General features: G+C 52.5%; 6 protein-coding genes across 6 annotated transcripts in view; 4 read left to right on the top strand and 2 right to left on the bottom strand.

Annotated features, from left to right (window-relative positions):
• Positions 1 to 9211, top strand: part of AA0111_g2449 (hypothetical protein) — a gene marked incomplete at both ends in the record, with an annotated part of 29558 nt that extends 20347 nt beyond the window's left edge. The window contains 2 exons of the mRNA XM_028648221.1: positions 32 to 7435; positions 7493 to 9211. Of these exons, the coding sequence (XP_028510046.1) occupies positions 32 to 7435; positions 7493 to 9211 (9123 nt within the window). The remainder of the gene's footprint in view (positions 1 to 31; positions 7436 to 7492) is intronic.
• A 535-nt stretch (positions 9212 to 9746) lies between these two features.
• Positions 9747 to 11005, top strand: AA0111_g2448 (hypothetical protein; the record flags this gene model as incomplete). Its single annotated transcript, XM_028648220.1, has 3 exons — positions 9747 to 9783; positions 9871 to 10227; positions 10287 to 11005. The coding sequence occupies 3 exons, from the start codon at positions 9747 to 9749 to the stop codon at positions 11003 to 11005; spliced, it is 1113 nt and encodes a 370-aa protein (XP_028510045.1).
• Positions 11006 to 11374: 369 nt separating this feature from the next.
• On the top strand, positions 11375 to 12588 carry AA0111_g2447 (hypothetical protein; the record flags this gene model as incomplete). Its single annotated transcript, XM_028648219.1, has 3 exons — positions 11375 to 11425; positions 11544 to 11881; positions 11976 to 12588. The coding sequence occupies 3 exons, from the start codon at positions 11375 to 11377 to the stop codon at positions 12586 to 12588; spliced, it is 1002 nt and encodes a 333-aa protein (XP_028509770.1).
• A 103-nt stretch (positions 12589 to 12691) lies between these two features.
• AA0111_g2446 (hypothetical protein) lies at positions 12692 to 12901 on the bottom strand (the record flags this gene model as incomplete). Its single annotated transcript, XM_028648218.1, has 1 exon — positions 12692 to 12901. The coding sequence occupies one exon, from the start codon at positions 12899 to 12901 to the stop codon at positions 12692 to 12694; it is 210 nt and encodes a 69-aa protein (XP_028509769.1).
• Positions 12902 to 13399: 498 nt separating this feature from the next.
• On the bottom strand, positions 13400 to 15140 carry AA0111_g2445 (hypothetical protein; the record flags this gene model as incomplete). The annotated part of the gene is made up of 4 exons (XM_028648217.1): positions 13400 to 13543; positions 13596 to 14725; positions 14774 to 14929; positions 14981 to 15140. The coding sequence occupies 4 exons, from the start codon at positions 15138 to 15140 to the stop codon at positions 13400 to 13402; spliced, it is 1590 nt and encodes a 529-aa protein (XP_028509768.1).
• Positions 15141 to 15589: 449 nt separating this feature from the next.
• On the top strand, positions 15590 to 16582 carry AA0111_g2444 (hypothetical protein; the record flags this gene model as incomplete). The annotated part of the gene is made up of 1 exon (XM_028648216.1): positions 15590 to 16582. The coding sequence occupies one exon, from the start codon at positions 15590 to 15592 to the stop codon at positions 16580 to 16582; it is 993 nt and encodes a 330-aa protein (XP_028509767.1).
• Positions 16583 to 17293: the final 711 nt, after the last annotated feature.

The raw sequence follows: 17293 nt of genomic DNA, 5'->3' as shown, positions 1-17293 counted from the left end.
TCAAGAGCTGTCAAATCCTACAGAATCACAGCCCGAGCTAGACGTGGCTGCTGAACCTGTTCAAGTTGCTTCTCAGGTACCGTCGCTCGAAGACCGTACTATCGACCCGCCAGCTGAGACGGCCGATGATATGCCGGTTGCAGTATCTGACCTCGAGATCCCGCCGCATGCCCAGATGGAGCAGCTTTCGACCCCTACTGCAGGACAAGAGTCTTCGCTTAGTTTAGCTGACGCCGCACCTTTGTCCAAGAAAGACAAGAAGAAAGCCAAGAAGGCGAAAGCGAAAGCTTTGGGTAGGGACACACCCGTCAATGAAGATATAGTCGAACCCAAGGCTGAAGCCGCACAAGATGTCAGCGCTCGCAGCAATGAGCCAGTTATCCAGGACGCACTGACTGACGCGCCTCACGACGAAGCCGTGGCCGAGAAATCTGCACTCCCAGTAAACCAGGAATCTTCACTCGATGATAGCGCTCTTCAACTGCTTCCGACGCAGGTCGACAAGGAAGAAATCACGAAGTCTGGTTCTACGACGCCTTCTACAGAGAACGTCCCATCCGTTCCACCGGCTGTCACCCTAGAGTCTATTGTTGAGCAATCGAGCAAAGACGAGCAAGTCCCTACAACGCAAGATGCCCCGGTTGCACGAGAAATCTTGATTGACGAGCCGACTGAGGAAGCTGTCGGCTACGATGCGTCAGTTCCTACTGCCGTGCCAGCACTCATCGAAGAGCAGCCCAAAAATGTACCAGCAGTAGCCGTTGAATCTCAAGCAGAGGAGCCAGCATCGCCAACGATCTCGAAGAAGAAGAAAAGCAAGAAGAGCAAGAAGACAGATGCCATGACGCCAACAACCGAAGCTGTACCCGCAGCTGAGTCTGACAGCATTATCACAGCTGCTGATAGTGTAGTGCCTCTTACAACTGAGGCTCGTGTCTCTTTCGCACCAGTCGTGGATGAGCAGCCCAAGGTAGAGGAAGCTGCAACTCAAGCGGAGGATCTTCCACTGCAGGAGACAACTGTCTCTACACCTGCCACTGAGACTGCACTTGCAGCTAGCGAACGAGATTCAGTGCCACAGACAGCGATTCTGGAAGAAGCCAAGAGTGAGACAGACATGCGAGAGTCGGTTCCTGAACGCAAGCTGAGCAAGAAAGAGCGAAAGAAAGCACAGAAGCAGGCTGCTGCTCTGGCTGATGAATTCAAGGTTGACAGTGAGCCTGCTGTCGAGCCTTCCATCGAGCCGTCCACCGACTATGCGTCAGCAGAACCATCGCCTCTGGCTGATGTTCTCGACGCAAATTTGGTTGAACCTACACAAGACCCCGCCCTAATTGCTCGAGATCCTGTCGTCGGGCGCGAGGGTTCTCGCGAAGTACCCGAACCTGTACGAGAGGATTCAACCGTAAGGACGATCGAGTCACTGCCTGAAGTCGTAGAAGTAGAGAACGTGGTTCCCGTAACTCCCAAAAAAGGCAAGAAGGCTAAGAAAGACATGAAGAGTGCGGCCCAGCCTGTTGTTGTCGATGTCGCAAATGAACCCGTCAGCGAATCGTTTGAACTTCCTGGACAGACAAAGGCATCGGAAGCGCTCGAGATCGAGCCCATCACTACTGGCGCACCGCAGTCTACCGATCCAAAGGATTTAGAGGAAACCGTTCAGGACACGGAGCAGTCAGTGATGATTCCGATCGAAGAGCCATCGAAAGTGGCAGCAAAAGCTGAGGGTGAGCCTTTTCCTGCCGTCAGCGATACTCCGGAATCCGCCGAGCAGCCTAGAACACTAACTGCGTCACAAGAGATGGATATCGCAGTGCTACCGAACAGCGTTCCATCGAGCTTTTCCGAGGTGCAAGACAGTTCTGTTCCTCAAGTTCAAGCATCAGCGCCATCGAATGCAAAGGAATCCGAGCAAAAGCCCTTGCAGGAGCCGTCCTCGGATTTCCTAACCGTCGCGCCGGCTATTGTGGACCTCCAATACCAGACCGAGGAAGTTGAACCACTTCCCAAACCTTCCACATTCCAGCCCGTCAATGAGGCCGCTCACAGATCGCAAGCGACCCGAGAGGTGACAAACGACTGTAGCGATATTGTGAAAGACCTAGCTGAAGCGTCAGCTGAGCCCGTTGCTATCTTGGATGAAACCAGGGATGTGCCAAAGGTATCATCTGAAAACACCGATGCCCAGCCGAGTATCGTCGAGCCATCCAATCTAGAGGCACCTATCCCATCTCCATCAATCATCACAGAGGAAGTGTCCTTTGAAACTCCTAGCTCAAATGCATACGACAAGGGGGTCTCGCCTGTAATCCCCACTGATGCCTTGATCTACCACAATGACAGTTTACCTACGAATACCGAGGTCACAAAGGATATCGAACGACCTACGACACCAATCGTAGGGAACGCACCGACCGTCACTGAGGCTGATGCAGACCAAGTGTCTCATGTCTTCGATGCGGCTCCTGAAGATACCCAGCGAGGCCTTGATGAGCAGCAGCCTATCGAACCCACCGACTCTTTCACTGCACACCATGGAGCGGGCCCTGTTACTCAAGACGATGATGTTCCACCAAACGAGCTATCACCCTCCCTCAAGGCGATTCAAGATGATGCTGCTGAACTGCGACTTCGTGCCGAAGCCCTCGACGCAGATCTCGCCACACAAGGAGACGCTGACAAGTCTTCTGCCACTGAGCCGACTTCTATATTAGATCTGGTAAGAAGGCTTACAAAGAAGGATAAAGAAGAGGCAAAGAAGAGCAAGGGCGACTCTGGTACTCTATCGACGACTCCTGCGACCCAAACTGAGGTTGCGGTAGAGACGAAGGAGGGCTCCAGAATGCCTGCACCTGTTTCTGCGCCCACTCTAGTGGAGGAGCAGGTTCTTGAGGAGACGGGAGCTGTTGGCACACCAATCCCGGTAGAGGAGGGCCTCGTCCCGACCGATGTGCCTTCCCGCAACCTGAGCAAGAAAGAAAAGACAAAGGAAAAGGCCAAAGGGCCCGCGATCAGCTTTGATGAGCTTCACGACACACCAACGCAATCGAGCGTGCCGATCGGCGATATCCCAAAGCCAGCCATCAAGCAGCCAAGGGAAAATTTACAAGTTGCCACTGAACCTTCGGCTAGCACCACCATATCAGACGACACTCCCCAACCCATGCCGCCCATGGATGTTGAGAGAGTGGGCCCTATCGAGCCAGCCACAGTCGAAACCCTAGCTCCGTCGGCCGTCACTGAAGACGTTCAAGAAACCATTGCAGAAGATGAGCCAGTGCTGTCGAGGAACCTTGACAAGAAAGACAAGAAGAAGTTTGAACAAGCTATCGAGTTCCAAGATACGCCAGTGACTTTGTCCCAGGATATCTCTTCCGCTACTGTGGCTGAATCTCAAGAGGTAGCTTTACCTGATTGTGGGGTAACTGCTCCATCTCTAGCACCTGTTGTCGAGAAATCCCCTATAATGAGCGTTGAGACACTCAGTGAGCTCGCTGTGGAGGAACTTGTCGCTGCGCCACAGACATCAAGCCAAGATGAGGAAACACGGATCGATACCTCAATCGTTGTGCCAACAGAGACGACCAAAGATACTCTGCCGCTAGTGGGTCCCGAGCAACAAAAGATGACCATCGATGAGTCACCCGTTCCATCTCAGGAGCTTAGCAAAAAGGACAAGAAAAGAGTCAAACAGGACGCACTAGCCGCGCAGGACCTTGAAGCATCCGCCACGAGGGATGTATCACTTCTGAAAGCCAGCGAGCCGGCTGCTATATCACGACTGCGTGCGGAGCCAGATGTCAAGATCACTGAAGTTCTTCCAGAACCTATCTTGACCGACTACACCGATTCTACACATGTCTCAGAGAGCACCCTGGAGCGAGAACAAGAGCTTGCGACTGTCCCTGCTCTAGCACGCAAAGAGACCAAGAAGGACAAAGAGAAGAGCAAAGAGGATGTGGGAAAAGCCGACGAAGTTCGAGACGAAGAGCCGCTGGTCAATCCATTAGAACTCATGGGCACTCAGCTCCCAGTCCCCATAGACGCCCCAGTTGGCCTCATTGAAGATGCGCCTGTCGCACCGGTAACCGAAAGTCAGCGTGACCTACCTTCAGAGGTCGAACCCCAAGAGATCATCGTCCCAGATGGCAACGCAGAGGAGCCATTGACTGCCGAGTACCCAACAATTGAAGCTACGCCTAAGGCCGAAACAACCACAAGGAACAACAAAAAGCAGAGGCGCAAGTCAATGATCGCTACCACGTCCTCGGAGGAGCCGGCCAATGTCACACCTACCGGTCCAGTCGAAGAGAGAGTCGCCATGCCTGAAGCAAACATCCTGTCGAGAGTTACATCGAATTCTCGCCAGAGGGAGACTGAAGATAGCATACTTCCCGCGGAAAACACGACCGCAACGCCATCAGCGTCCGAGCTGAATGTCGAAGAAGTTTCTAACAAGCTTAAGGGTGTGCATTCTAGATCCATATCCGACATTTCAACCGCTGGTGTTCAAGTCAGAGCCACCGAACCCGACCATACTCCTCAGCAACCACTGTTGCACAAGAAGTCGTCCAAGAAGCACAAGCTAGCAGCGTTGTTCGAGCGCGGCGCATCGCAGGATAGTCCCAGCGCGGAACGTAACTTGCGCAGGGAAGGTTCTGGCAGTGTCAGAAATCTCGCCGAACGATACGAGAGTCAGTCTCGATCTGTCACACCCGTTCTACCCCCATCTCCTGAGAAGCGTTATCTATCTCGACCTGTTACGCCGGTCCTACCTCCATCGCCCGAGAAGCGCCATGTAGCTAGAGTTGCGTCCCGTAGTCAACTTGGCTTGGCGTCACCAGTTCGATCGGATTCGAAGTCGCCAGCAAGAGAGATAGACTTCGCAGCCACCGTGGCCGCCAGTTTGCAAGAGTCTGGTTTTGATCCTGGATATGTGATCAACGACAAGTCATTCCATCGCTCGAACTCTATCTCAGGAGCTCGCGATATCACACCAGATGACGACATTACCGCAGCAAAAGAGAGAGCCAGTAGATCTCGGCTCGGAAGCTTAAGTCGTTCTTCATCGGTCTCTGGCTCTCCAAAACTGCGACCGACGCAGCCTACTGGGCCTGATGTCTTACCACCTATCGAAGTGGCAATGGCACCTACGGACACCGTATCATTCGATCCCCTAGACGTGCTCAATGACCCTGCTTTTGCAGCGCGAAAGTCACCTCCCGGTGTTCTTGAGGAGGCTGATCCTGATGAGTTGGCCGGGTCTTCAAGTCTCAGAAGAACCAAGGGTAAGAAGAGACGTCATCCTCTACCAGAGATACCAGTAGTTGTCGATAAGATGAGCACACAGGACACTGGGGTCGCACAGACTAAACAAGGCAAGAAGTCAAAGAAGGACAAGGAACAAGCTCCACGTCAGCAAGACGGTGTTGAGTATGCAGCTGCAGAGACTCCGGCGATTGAGGCTCTTTCAAATGTGCCTCTTGCTGTAGAGACTCCAGTTGACTCCACGGTCCGCGAGGTTGAGCCTGCCCGGTCCATGCCTCACGCGTCGACCAACACTGCTGTCCTTCCGGACGTACCAACACAAGCAACAAACGTATCAGCCACACCTACTGAATTTGACGACGTACACTCAAGTAGGCGAGATAAGAGGGCGGAATCGAAGAAGACAGTCACAGAAGAGCAACCTGCAGGCAAGGAGGACAGCCTGATCTTACCTGTGACATTCGATCAGGAGCCCCGCTCGCTGACCGCCGAAGAGCCGAGGGAGTACCCATTTCCCCAGGTGGTGTCACAGGAAATCTTGAAGCAGTCGAAGGAGGAAACACACAAGCAGGAGTTGGAGAAAGAGAGGGACATGAACGCATGGGCCCCATCGCCAAAAAAGAAGGGCAAAAAGAGCAGGAATGTTGAAGAAAAGGTTGATGAGGAGTCTACGGCCAGGATGAAAGACGCACTACCAGCTGAGGCACGAACTGCCGATCGTGAAGTTCACAAACGCAGAACACATCCTGTATCTTTCGACGACGAGCGACCCGAGGAAAAGCGCCTACACACATTGAAGTCCACTCAAGAGCCTCAATTTACCAGTGAGAGGTCAGCATCACCGTCGCGCTTTGTCGTGCCAGAGCTCGCACATCTTGAGAAGCACTCCAATGAGCGTGTGTTTAGTACAGGCAACGCCCAATCGTCAACCCGTGGTGTAGGACCAGCCGATGAGCCATCGTGGTCCTTTGCCGGAGTTCAAGACAAGGTCGACCAAGCCACCACCAAGGCTCAGCCGGAGCAGCCTATCGAAACGGCACCACGTAAACTGAGGCGTTCGAAGGAACCGAAAACTCCTCTGAGCGCACCAAAACGTTCGATTGCAACTGATCATGATGCGGACAGCCCGGCTTTGCCAACGCACCCAATGACTCTAGGCACGCCTACCACAAGCGACGAGTACGCTACGAAGGAGCGATCCTCCCATCTTTTCGATTCCTCGCCATCTACGCGCGCATATGGCACTTCACCAGCAGCACCGCAAACGCCTGCTCATGATACCCACATGGTCGTTGAAACTCCATCAAAAGATGTCAGTGGATCGTCGCGGGCAGGCAAGAAACCGCGCGTCGAGTCGCACCAAGGCCGGGCATCGCCTACTAAGGAACTCACACAGAAGGAGCCATACCAGTCCTTGTTTGGAGATCCGAATGAGAAGAAGAGCGAGACCCTTTCATCGACTATCGCAAAGCCCGAACGTACTAGCACTCCAGGCACCAAGCAGCTTGAATCTATTACAGAAGTCAGTCCAGACGACACTACCACCAAAAAGAAGTCACGGTCAGCAGCCGATGTGGGTGTATCTGATCGAGGACTGAAGTCAGCTCGTCGCACTGAGAGTCTCAGGCAACTTTCTGATCGTCTAAGATCACCTCCGCCTAGCACACCAACACCTACAGGTCGTCGGAGTGTGCAATCCACAGTCGAAAATGTAGGCGGAAGAGACTCGCCATGGCAACAAGTCAACGAAGGCATCGATCGAACCATGGCCCTCAGTCCCGCGCGCCGTATGCCACGATCATCCCCAAGCGCAGACCCGTTGAAGCAGCGTATTGGTGAGCAGCGGTCACCTAGTGTTCAAAGTCAACGCTCTCTGAGCAATATCGCAAGACTGAGGTCTCCCGACCAAGAGCGGCCTATGAGCTCTTTGAGCAACCATTCGGAGCGTTCGTTGCGAAGAGTGGACCGGCAAACGTCAGGTGACCTGAGATCAGCCTCGAGGCTTGGCGCGGCCAGTGCGCAAGACGCTAAGAGCGTGCAACCTAATCTCTCAAGCACGGCGCTCGCGGCAGGAGCAGCAGCCATCGCAGGTATCGCCGCCCCACCGGTTTACGACCCAGTCCGGGGTACAGGTAGAGGTCGCCGGACCAGTATGGCTGAAACCTTTGTAAGTAGTTTGATGTTGTTGTAAAGCTCGTTTCCTGTTACTGACTGTAATTTACAGGAAGCATGGGGTGAAGCCCAAAGGTCCCCTAGCTCGCCCTCACGACCACCAAGCGTACGCAAACGTCAAAGCATGCAAATCATGGATCTGCAGACCCAACTCGACCAATTAGCCACGCAAAATCAAGCTGTCGAGGATGCTAAGGCCAAGGCTGAAGAGGCCTTACAGGCTGCGCAAAGTCAGCGACAGATTGACGAACAGCTTGTAGCCGAGGAAGTAGAAGCACGTGACCGCCAAATTCACCAAAGGGATATTGACATCGCGCAACTCAAGGATACACTTCAGCGGCTACAAGAAGAGATTGCACGCCTGAATCAACTCAACAATGCACTAACAGATGCCAATCGCAACCTGACTAACGATGCGAATGAACGGTATGGGCAACTTCAGTCCGAGGGACAAATGGTGCATGAGCAATGGCAATCATCGCAGCGAGAGCTGGAGAGCCTTCGCAGTCAGTACGCACAACTTCAGTCAGAAGGCCAGGCCATGCAACAACAATGGCAAACATCGCAACGAGATTTGGAAGAACTTCGCCGCCAGCATACCCAGATGCAGCGAGGTTTGGCAGATGCCGTTCGCGACGAAGTTGGCGAAGCACTGGATGAACGCAACGCCGAGATCGACCGCTTAACTGCAGAACTCGCAACCGCGCGCGAACAGATCAAGAACCTCCAGAAGCAGATCCTAGCTTCCAAGAAGCCAAGCGAAAGCTTCCTCACTGTCCGCGATGAGGACTACTTTGACAGCGCCTGCCAACAACTCTGTCAACATGTTCAGCAATGGGTTCTCCGATTCTCCAAGTTCTCGGATACTCGTGCGTGTCGCCTTTCGTCCGAGATCGCAGCCGATACTCGACTGGATGCGTCAACTCGCCAAAAGATCGACACTAGGCTGGACAATGCCATTCTCGATGGCTCAGATGTCGACGCACTTCTGGCGGACCGCGTCAGGCGTCGAGATGTCTTCATGTCAGTGGTCATGACTATGATTTGGGAGTACGTCTTTACTAGGTACCTTTTCGGTATGGACAGAGAACAGCGCCAGAAACTCAAGGCGTTGGAGAAGACGTTGTCGGAAGTTGGCCCACCTCGCGCCGTGGCACAATGGCGAGCTATCACACTTACCCTTCTTGCAAGGAGAGAGCCTTTCATGCAGCAGCGCGCCCAGGACACAGAAGCCGTGGTACATGAAATCTACAGCACGCTTTCGACACTGCTTCCGCCACCATCGCATCTGCAGAAGCAGATTCAGGAATCACTGCGCAACGTCATGCGCTTAGCAGTTGAACTATCAATCGAAATGCGGACCCAACGCGCGGAATACATCATGCTGCCGCCGCTACAGCCTGAGTACGATACCAAGGGCGACCTTGTGGCCAAGGTCACGTTCAACGCCTCTCTCATGAACGAACGGTCAGGCGAAACAACGTCCAACGACGAGCTCGAAGCCCGTGGTGCAGTAGTCAAGGTAGTACTATTCCCACTAGTTGTCAAAAAGGGCGACGATTTCGGCGAGGGCGAGGATGAGATTGTGGTTTGTCCAGCGCAAGTGCTAGTGACAGGAACTAGGAGTAAAAAGGTAGTCAGGGTCATGAGTGGAGCCATGTCGATCAATCGTCCTGACTCACGATCAAGTCGCATCAGCCGGGTAACGAGCGTCGCGCCTCCTGAGAGTACCATCATGGACTACGAGCAAGGTGGAAAGAACATGTTCTAGATGAAGGAGTGATTGAACTGTCCACGTTTTTGTTTTTTGTATTGTTCGTGTAGCGTGGGAGGATTTTGTATTTGGCGTTCAGGATGGGAGAGTTGATCATTTAGCTACTTGACGATGTTTCCTATGTTTGGGCAGCGACAGTGATTTGGATACAGTATTACTTGGAACGTATATATTACGATTGTATATCTAGTCACGACAGCTAAGAGGCTGCGAATAATAATGGTTATTGCACACATGTGTCCCTATCCCCTTTGCGATGATCACTTGGGCCTTGCGACACCGGTATCACGATAGGCAGGGCCAGTTCCTCGGCTGTTCGCGCCATCAGGAACGCTTTAGCCTAGTTTTGGCTGACCCCGCTCCACCTGGCGGGTGGCACAGCACCAAGACGGAGAAAGAGCATCGTAAGACGGACCGTTTAAAGGGAGCCGACGCGCGACATGTGAAGTGTATCTGTCTGCTAGTCGCAGTTTACACGCGCTACCGTCACTACTACTACTCCAGGCACCAAACAACCTTTGTTGCTGTCGCCATGCCCATTCGAAGCGATTGGACCCTTGCGCGTGAAGGTAAGTGCCTATAGCCGGTGCCTCCCATTCTCAAGGGTCACAGACAAGGTTTTGTCAATTGGCGCGCTCTACTGACGCGGTACACAGGCGTGACGGGCGATACCATCAGTCGCATCATCAGATACACGGCCTTCAATCCCGCCCTTACGCTTCCCCTCGTCCTCCTCGCGCGCTACACACAGCAAGGCAACCTCCTCGCTCAAGACCATGCCTCAGTGTTCAAGGGCTTGAAGACACTGCTTGGCCTGGGTGCGCTCAGTACCGTCAACGCGTGGCTAAACAGCGGAGTGACCAACAACTGGACCAAAGACGAATATGTGTGGAGTCGCGAGGTTGTCGTTGTGACTGGAGGCAGTGACGGTATTGGCAAAATCGTAGTACAGCTACTGGCCGAGAAGGGAATCAAGGTTGCAGTCCTCGACGTTCAGGACTTGACGTATGAAGGTATATTTCTAACCCTTGAGTCTGCTAGACTACCTTAAAGAGATGCTCACACCCACCAGCACCACCGTCCGTCCGCTTCTTCAAATGCGACCTCAGCTCCCCCGACGCCATCGCCGACGCAGCTTCCTCAATCCGCTCCACACTGGGAAACCCCACGGTCCTCATCAACAATGCAGGTGTCGCACGCGGCAAGACCATCCTCGAGTCGACCGAAAAAGACATCAACCTGACCTTTAAGGTCAACACTTTCAGTCACTACTACCTCGCCCAGCAGTTCCTTCCTAGCATGATTGCCAACAGCCACGGCATGATCGTCACCGTCGCCTCTGTCGCCGGCTACCTCGCTGCCCCCTCCATGGTCGACTATGCTGCATCCAAGGCCGCTGCACTATCCTTCCACGAAGGTCTCTCCGCCGAACTCACCGCTCGCTACAACGCACCCAAGGTAAGGACTGTACTCATGGCTCAAAACTATACACGCACTGCTCTGTTCGAAGGCTTCGATTCCAGGGGCGTCTTGTATCCCGAGACGGTTGCCGAGAGTATTGTCAAGGCCGTGTTGAGTGGCAAGAGTCAGCATATTGTTCTGCCCGAGACTGCCTGGTTCATGCTGCCAAGGATAAGGGGCTGGCCGTTGTGGATGCAGTATGGCCTGAGGAAGAGGCTGGGTAAGCTTATGAAGGATTGGAAAGGCAGGCAGGTTGTACAGCCTAGTTTGGCAGGAGGAGAGAATGAGAAGAGGGTTGAGGATAGTACTGTGCTTGTTGATGCTGAGTAGGATCGAGCATGACGAGTCAAGTAATTTTATGGTGACGAGAGTAATTTACAGTTCTTCCGAAGTAGCCTTGTAGATACCAGATGTTGATACCTCTTTTGACTTGTAACATAATCTTGAGCTTCTCTTATGTATCCATGAATGATCTCACTACTCGACAGCAATGTGTAGGAGGTTGATCCTCATAGTACAGTTGATGTGATGAATGAGTGTCTCATACCGTACCGTGAGCTGAAATGAGCTGTTTTCGAATGACGTAAGCTTATGGGTTGTGCATCCGTCAACATCCTCACAGAGCAAGCACGATACTTTCGGAGCTTCCGTCACTTCCCATCTCGCTGTGTTCAAGCTTCATAGGATCCCGCAGCAAACATGGCGCATCTTACACGCGATGAAGTCCTCAAGTCAGGCGAGGTATCCGAGGTATACAGAAAGGTAGTTTAGCTCCACTTCTTGCCTGAGATAGTTTGTCGCCGTCTCCAACGACTTTCTTCCAAAACAGAAACAAAAATCACAAGTCGTCATCTCATCAGATTCCCAGGCTTTCGAGTCTCGCCCTGTAGACATCACTGGCGACGACTTTTTCGCCCACCGCGCATCTCGTGCAGACCACCTCTTGCGCCTACGCCATCTCTACCCGATATCCGGCCCTATCCCAGATCTTGTCCAAGAGAGTTTACATGATGTACCGACTCGAGATGGGGCATCCATCCGCGTTAAAGTCTACCAACCCGTTGCCGGTCCGCCGGAAGATGGTAGTCCGCTCATCATGATGTACCATGAAGGAGGCTGGAGTATGGGCGACTTGACAGACGAAGATCTGAATTGCAGGATGTTTGCCAGAGACCTGAGGGCTGTTTGTGTGAACGTTGAGTACCGGTAAGGATACATATACGTCCCTTCTCGTTTGCTCTACTTTCTCTTATCGCTGCTTGTTCAACGAGAAGAGTACATGCTTACCCATTCCCTCTAGTTTAGCACCCGAGCACAAGTTTCCCACTGGAGTGCATGACTGCTATGACGCCTTACTATGGAGTCTGAAGAACAGCGCCACACTTAACGCAACACCCTCCCGCGGTCTCCTTGTCGGCGGCGCATCAGCAGGAGGTAACATCGCCGCCGTCCTCGCTCTCCTTGCTCGAGACGAAAAGCTCAGTCCACCCATCACCGGCCAGTATCTATGCGTCCCCGTACTACTCCCTGATACAAACGTCCCGCCTAACCTGGTTCCACTCTACCTATCTCGGACGCAAAGTACCAACGACCCAGTTTTGAAAGGTATTCCACCGGGTATGATTGAGGAGATTTATGCTCCTGACCCTAAATCTCCTCTATGGGATCCATTCAACCACCCAGATGGGCATGAAGGTGTGGCAAAAGCCTTCTTCCAGGTCTGTGGCTTGGATCCGTTGAGGGACGAAGCGGTGCTTTACGATAGAATTCTGAGAGAGAATGGAATACTGACGAGATTTGAGTTGTACGCCGGGTATGGCCATATGTTCTGGACAAACTATCCGGAGCTGGAGGAGAGCGACAAGTTTGTCAAGGATACGTTGAATGGTGTAAAGTGGTTGTTGGAGAAATAGAAGGGATTTTGGATCTTATCATTCAACATTACAGCATACTAGTATCCATATATCACGATTGCTTGCCTACTCCATGACTTATAACCTCCACTCAGCGATACCGCTAGTCTCTCCTGGCATCGCCCCACTGATACCCATTCCTCCAGCTCCATTGCCCTCTCCTCTCGTTCCAGTATCCCTGCATTCCTTGTGGATTGGCCATATGCCTCCACTGTCCCCAGTTGAAGTGCCCCTCGGGTACTTTAGCTAGACTGTTCTCTGTAATGCGATCGGGGTGGCGGTAATCAGCCCAGCGGATCCGCCTCCCTGTCATGATGGGGAATTTGATGAGCAAAGATGGGGTTGAGTTCAACAAGGCAATCGAATCTTTAGTCAAGTTGTATTGGCTGTATGGTGATGGTGATGCAAGTAGAATGCTGAATAGAGAGACAAAGTAGAAAGACATGAAGATTAGGAACGAGTAGACGCAGGCGTGCAATCGAGATCTGAAGTATTTCATGCGTGTCTTCAGCCATCAAGACGTCGAGTTGTCGAGCTAATGTGTCATACGCTGTACAACATTCACTATCACGGCACGACGAAACTGACGGCGACAGACTCCGTGACAGTACTTGTGTAGTGCATAGTCTCAAAGCGAAGACATTGAATGAAAAGCTTGTATTGGGTACGGAAATACACTGTGGGTATAGAGCCATGCTAATGACGACCGTGAACCAGTAAGAAAGCCTCTGTTATCGGAAAGTTGAATAAACATGTGTGTAGTACATGTAGCAGGATAGTTGGAAAGCGCTCATTTGAAAGTAGATCTATTCTATGATCCCCTCGGACTGTTTGAAGGCGCCTTGTTGACCAAACTTGAGAAGAAGGACCTCAGCTTCTCGTTGTCGTTGATGTTGGTATCCTGTGTCTTTGGGGGTGGTGTCTCGGGCTCATCTAATCGGTTGGCTTGCCGGTCCTGGATTGAAGTCAGCAAATCTTCGGACAGTACGCATGAATCCTCCACGTACCTGTAGTCTCTTCACCATCTCATCGGCATTGACTTGAATACCACCCATGTTGAACTGTACAGGTCCGATATGCTCTTCGACAACTCCTGATGCATCTTCGGTCCACGCTCTAGAAGCCGAAGGGTCTTGTTCCTTGCGCGCAGCTTTGATGGCAGCTTCATTTTCGTCTTCCCGCCGTAGATGTTCAAGGACGTTGACTTGATCAGCAAGGAAGGCCTGTGGATCCTTGCTAGACACCTCGAGCCCATCGGCTTGTTTCGATAAGCTGGAAAGTGCGTAATCTGACTCTGGGTTGCGGATCGTTTCCTCATAGATTGATGTCGCTGAGGGACCCTCCTCTTCTTCTTCTTCCGCAACCTGTGTGTCTTCGCCGTTGGGCTGTGCTTCTCCTTCGATGGGTGCAGATACCTGACCGTTGGTTGGGCGCATGTGCTGGGGTATATCAATGTCAACACTCCATTTCTCGCTGATGCCTTCAACATCAAACCCTTCTCGTAGAATACGAATCTTGGCCCATGAATCCCAGTTGGGTGGGACCAATACTCGGTCACGGTCCGTTACGTTGTGCCTGAGCTGCTCTTGTTTGAGCAGAGACTTGATGCCCAGGGTGGAGTGAATGAGTGTTTGCAACGACCCCGGTGCTGTAGGCATGGTGTAAATCAAGCTTGAGCCGTGCTTGAGAAGGATGGTGCGCATGTACTGTAGTATGAAGTCGAACTCCTCCTCTTTCCAGCCCCTCTCCTTTTCGAGAGTCTCGATCTTGTCAGCATTCTGACATACTACGCATAACGGTATGCCGAGTGGCTCATCCCATTCTCCGGGCCCAAGTGGTATCTTTACGTTCTCCATGCTGCTGCCTTCAGCTGGCAAATTGCGTCCTTTGTCTTGCAGTGTTTGGATGTTCTCTTCCAAGACGACCTTTGAGTTATCATCGAGGGAGACGATGAGTGATCGCAGCACTCTGATCCAGTCGCGAAGTTGCCGTATCCACAGCCATGGGTGATTCCAGTCTAGGAGTATGACGATAAGCATGTGCGGGAGGGTTCGTGGGTTGAGGTAGGGCTTGATAAGGGGGGTGAATGAGGGCGAGGGGTTAGCAAGGAGGTAGAGCGAAAGACGAGCAAGTGTGTCTGGCTTTGTTAGCAAATCCTGGTTCTACAGCCAGCGACGCTACATACCCTCGTGATCCGTATCCAGCACATCCTGGTATGTGTAGCCCAGGGCGAATTGGTTCGCAATTGGCGGCTTCCTGCCTCGGTCTGGCGGTCTTCGGTTGTTTGCAGAGTCTGTGGACACCGACTCGAGGAACTCTCGCTGTGTTTCTGGAGTTCCGCCTGGGGTTGAGCATTAGCTATGTCCCCTATTCTGCCTATTGTGGCCCTCACCCAGCACGAGTAGACTCTTTTCTGGCAGTCGCTTCCCACTCGAAATGTTATCCAGCATAGGCTTCCATATCTCCTCCTTGTCCGTGTCTCTGCTCCCCGGGCGGTCGTGGCTTCCGGGGACGCGTGTGGGGAAGTTGGAGGTCCGACGCGCGCTCGCCATTGCGGAGGTGGTGCGGAGCTTCGTCGCCGGTGACACGAGGCTTTGTCGACTAAGCGATGATGTGTGGATGCTGTATACAAGATATGCGACGGAGGCGGAAAGGCTAGTGCGGCACCCGAGTGAATGTCTAGTGGGGTTGCGGTGTGCTTGTTTGGCCGCATTGTTCGCTGGTACCTTTTCTGCAGGGATGCTGCTGCTGGCCAAGCCCGAGCTTCAAAAGTTCCAGCGGACCTTCCTGCTACCTCCGCCCACACCAAAACAAGTCCCGAATACATCCTCAGCGCCATGTTCAGCATTTCAGCCGCATGAGAGACCTCTTCCAACACCCGCAATGCACATCTGATCCACCTACTCAACGCTAGTGCACTACGACCCTACTCTAAACCCACCCTCCGAACGCGCCTTCCTCACCTCTCCCACATCACCGCTCCGTTTACACTACGCCCACCATGAACTCGGTGCGCGCCATCCAGCAGCTCAATAAGCGCGAACTCGAGGCAGGCATCAATCCCGAAGGTTCATGGCATACCGACTACCGGGACACGGCCTTTGTCTACATCGGCGGCCTACCGTTCGAACTTTCAGAAGGTGACATCATCACCATATTCTCCCAGTACGGCGAGCCAGTATGGATTAAGCTGGCGCGCGACAAGGAGACGGGAAAGTCACGAGGTTTCGCATGGATCAAGTACGAAGACCAGAGGAGTTGCGACTTGGCCGTGGACAATCTAGGTGGAGCGAGTATCATGGATCGCATCATCAGGGTAGATCATGCGCGATACAAACCCAAGGACGACGAAGACATGAGGGACAACACTATGGGAGAGCTCGATCTCGACCCTGCTCATGAGTCTGATGGTGGCAGAAGGAAGCGGAGAAAGACAGAGAGCGAAAGCGACTCGGACGACGACCGACCATTGCTACGGGAAGAGATCGAATTAGGGCGCCTGTTGGAGAAGCTGGACGAAGACGACCCTATGCGTGACTCTATGATCAAGCGCCAGCAAGAGAAAGTAGACGATGCACTCAAGAAGCTGAAGAAGCAAAAGCATAAAGAAAAGGAGAGGGCAAAGCGCAAGGACAGGCATAGCCGGAGAGACAGGTCTAGAGATCGGGACCATGACAAGGACAGGAGACGGATCAAGGATGCAGGGGAAGACGATGAGCATGATAAGCGGTCACGGCGAAGGAGTAGAAGTCGTGACAAAAGCCCGCATGACGACCGTCGACATCGCAAGTCAAAGCCACGGGAAAACTCGGAAGATAGAGAGCGTCGCCATCGATCGGAACGAACTCGAGACCGAAGCGAGGATTCTAGAGACAAACGCGATCGACATCGAAGGCGCGAGCGAAGACATTCAGATTCTGAAGGTGATAACACAGGGCGATCTCGGAGGAAACCGTCGCGCTCACCATTGCCGTATCGAGCTCGTTCTCCTTAATATTTAGACGATCAGTGTGTCTACAGCTATGGAAAGAAGAATCTGGCCCTTTCCCGTAGTACAATTCACCGATATTCCCTGGCTATCATTTCAAGGCTCAGTCTTACAGCCCCGCCTTTCCGAGCCGCCCCTAGCCCTCTGTGACCATTTCTTACGAGAATTTGAGTTCTCCAAGCCGAGAGACCTTATTTACTAAGTAGCTCGGCATAGATAAGCCAATTTCAACTTCAAGCCGTCTAACCGGTTGAGTGGCTCGACATGCAAATCTTGCACTATCTCGTCCTTTGGTCTCGGTACTAACTCCCCTTAGCAAAGCTTTATTCTGCAACGATTATTCAATCTGAAAATTAGGTTGCGAAGATAGGCGGACCTGGTCGCTATAATCCCACACGTATTAGCCTATAATGTTCTCTTCATCCCGTCCAGATACTTACTTCCATCTTCATGAACGCCTAGATTACAACATGAGAGCATAGGCATATATCTTAAGCCTTCGATCTGTAAAAGCACTGTCATCAGGGGGAGTACGCATATCTGGCTCCTCTCTAATCACAAGGGGGTACGACAGATGGTTCGTATCTGGAGTTGAAATTTGACATGAACACACACGCTAGACCCGTAAACAGTACAAGGATCTCACAACCCGTCTACGACAAGCTGATAGAGATGATCATTGTCATAAGACAGAGGAACTGATCACCCAGTACACGA

Source organism: Alternaria arborescens, assembly GCF_004154835.1.
Source record: "Alternaria arborescens strain FERA 675 chromosome Unknown contig_4, whole genome shotgun sequence".
Taxonomy (NCBI): Eukaryota; Fungi; Ascomycota; class Dothideomycetes; order Pleosporales; family Pleosporaceae; genus Alternaria; species Alternaria arborescens.
Note: the sequence above shows the minus strand (reverse complement) of the source record. Positions and strands in the feature narration are given on the sequence as shown.